General features: G+C 39.0%; 1 protein-coding gene across 1 annotated transcript in view; it reads left to right on the forward strand.

The window, feature by feature from the left end:
* Positions 1-2: 2 nt before the first annotated feature.
* LOC122352404 (long-chain fatty acid transport protein 1-like) overlaps positions 3-2,812 on the forward strand; it is a gene marked incomplete at both ends in the record, with an annotated part of 5,525 nt that continues 2,715 nt past the window's right edge. The window contains 5 exons of the mRNA XM_043249821.1: positions 3-369; positions 449-613; positions 2,366-2,435; positions 2,525-2,616; positions 2,711-2,811. Of these exons, the coding sequence (XP_043105756.1) occupies positions 3-369; positions 449-613; positions 2,366-2,435; positions 2,525-2,616; positions 2,711-2,811 (795 nt within the window). The remainder of the gene's footprint in view (positions 370-448; positions 614-2,365; positions 2,436-2,524; positions 2,617-2,710; position 2,812) is intronic.

Raw genomic sequence — 2,812 nt, forward strand, 5'->3', positions numbered from 1 at the left:
AACTGGCACTATGGCATCATATTCGTCACCGAAACACCATACCCTCCATCTTTGCACAAACCGTGGCTCGGCACCCGGACAAGCCCGCGCTTGTGTACGAAGCCACAGGAGAAACGTGGACTTTCTCCCACTTAGATCAGATCTCCAATGCTGTGGCCCAATGGGCTCTGAGCCAGGGCTGGACCTCAGGAGATGTGGTGGCCCTGTTCATGGAGAGCCGGCCGCTCCAAGTGGCCCTCTGGCTGGGCCTGGCCAAAGTAGGCGTCGAGGCCGCTCTGATCAACTTTAACCTCCGACGGGATTCACTCCTGCACTGCATGGGGGTGTCAGCATCCCGAGCGCTGGTTTTCGGAGCAGAGCTAGCAGACGGTGAGCCTGCGACCTTTTCTTTAGCATTTACTTGGAAACTCAAGTAATTAATTCCTCGTTCCTCACTGTGTGTATATAGCGGTGTATGAAGTGAGCTCCTCTTTGAGTGAGAGTATGGTGCGGTTCAGCACGGGAGACCTCAGACCAGACCAGATGGCCGCTCTGAAATGTCACCCCCTTGACTCCATTCTGGCATCGGCCCCTCGAAACCCACCACTCTGTACCGTGTCCAAGGGCTTCAATGGTGAGATTAGTTTTTAAATCTTGAGGGTTTACCTGTAGAGCAAACACGGGGATCAGGGGTTCGGATACGGTTCGTGGTTTGGATAAACCTCATGGAGAAGTTTGGAGTGATTTGAGGGGGGAAGAATTTTTCCAATTGTTGTGCAGTTTTTAATTGTCAAAATCATATTTGCATGTAATAAAATATCTAAATAAATGTAATAAACAGCAATTTTACTAGTACTTGAACTAATGTGATGCAGAAAAAGTATGCAAAAGTATATTAATATTTACTTTGTGCCTACATTTTGTTTGCTGTGATGGAAAACCTTCAGTGTTAAAAAAACAAAAAATTTTGACTGCTTTTTATTGTAGCGATATTATAAGTGGACTTCAGGGAATATTATAAAGTAATTAATAAATAAAATCAATCCATGACCCCTGTATGTGGGTATGATATAATCAAAATATTAAATTTTTTAGCTACAGACGTTCATATAAACTGTTGAATGTAAACCCACATCTTTTTCTACGAGAACACCAATTTTTGACCATTTAAAAAAAAAAAGAGCCTGCACGGTTCAGATTTCTTCTGTAGAGGTTCATACAGAAAGGAATCAAATGAACCGTTTGATGGATGGATCAGGTGGCATTATTAGCATCTTTATGTGCACATAACTTTGACTATCAGCACACTGGAGCATTACATTTATTTCATGTCTTGTGCTTTTACGATCTCCGCTGCCGCAGTTTTGTAACAAAACTTTCTGTTGTGGGCCATTATTAAAGTTTTTATGGAGGTAAGTTAGAAACTTCTAGACAATTAGTTTAAAGTCTATACGGTGGACAGACGATATTAGAATGATTCATAAACGTTGTCTGTTTATCCTGGTGGCTAGTTGTGTTTAATGTCGGTTATTAGTATGTGAAGTTTATTTTGGATGTCCTCCCTTCTAATAAGTGCTCCACTTCTCCAAGACTGCATTTGCCCTCTATTCATTTCAAAATATGGTGGATTACCTATTACGCAAGTCGTTATAAGAACACTTCAGAATGTGCTGCTGGCACAGGCGTTGGTTTCTTTGCATAATTGCCCTGAATCAGTCACAAGTTTGAGTAGCATATTAATTAGACTTTTAATTTGCAAGTCTCAAAGATCCGTTTGCTCAAATAAATGTATCCACTTGTGTGACAGCGATCCATCAAGAGGTCCTCAATCCTGTCAAGAGCTCTATTGATCATACGAGACAATAATATAATTGAAGACGAGCGTCTGAGTGAGAAAGAAAATACAATACAAAATATTTGAATAGTATAATTTTAGAATGTCTTAGAATAGCATAAATGTTCAACATAACCTATGCAAAATACAATTTCAGTATATATATCATGCACTAGCTATGCTACAGTGCCAAAATATTAGTAGGTAATATATTAATAATACAGAAATTAGGTAACAAGTCAAAATTATTAGTAATAAGTGTAATAAAATAAATGTCAATGTGTCCTTTAACTAGACTGCTAACGGTTATGACACTTTGAGATATTTAATTCTGTAATTATAATTGCATGAAACTGAAGCATGAGATGTTCATCATTTCAAATAATTAATATGTACTTTTTTAAACACAGTTCACTATATATCCTGCCAATTAGTCAGTTAGCAGTAAACTAGTAGTCTTAAGCTTCAACCTCATGTCTCATCAGTGTTTTGCATTTACATTACATCTGCAGTTATTGATTTAGCAGACAATTTTATCCCTTTCTTCCACAGATCGTTTGTTCTATATCTACACTTCTGGCACCACAGGACTCCCAAAAGCTGCTATAGTGGTGCACAGTCGGTAAACTGCTTCACATGCATAAATCTCAGAGAGAAATACTTTTAGGCCCATTTTTAAAATGGGTTTTATAAACTGCTCCTATTTTCTAGATATTACAGGATTGCTGCTTTCGGCTACCATTCTTTTCGAATGCAGCCAGATGACATTATCTATGATTGTTTACCCCTCTACCATTCAGCAGGTATATTGCACAGATAACAGACTCTGAATACATTTTAAGCTGTTAGAAGTTAGAAGATTGTACAAACAGCTCAGCTTCATTTACTATTTTGCAGGTAATATTATGGGGGTTGGCCAGTGTTTGATTCACGGTATAACCGTGGTGGTCAAGAAGAAGTTCTCCGCGAGTCGCTTCTGGGAAGACTGCATCAAACATA

This window comes from Puntigrus tetrazona, chromosome 10, assembly GCF_018831695.1.
Source record: "Puntigrus tetrazona isolate hp1 chromosome 10, ASM1883169v1, whole genome shotgun sequence".
In the NCBI taxonomy this organism is placed as follows: domain Eukaryota; kingdom Metazoa; phylum Chordata; class Actinopteri; order Cypriniformes; family Cyprinidae; genus Puntigrus; species Puntigrus tetrazona.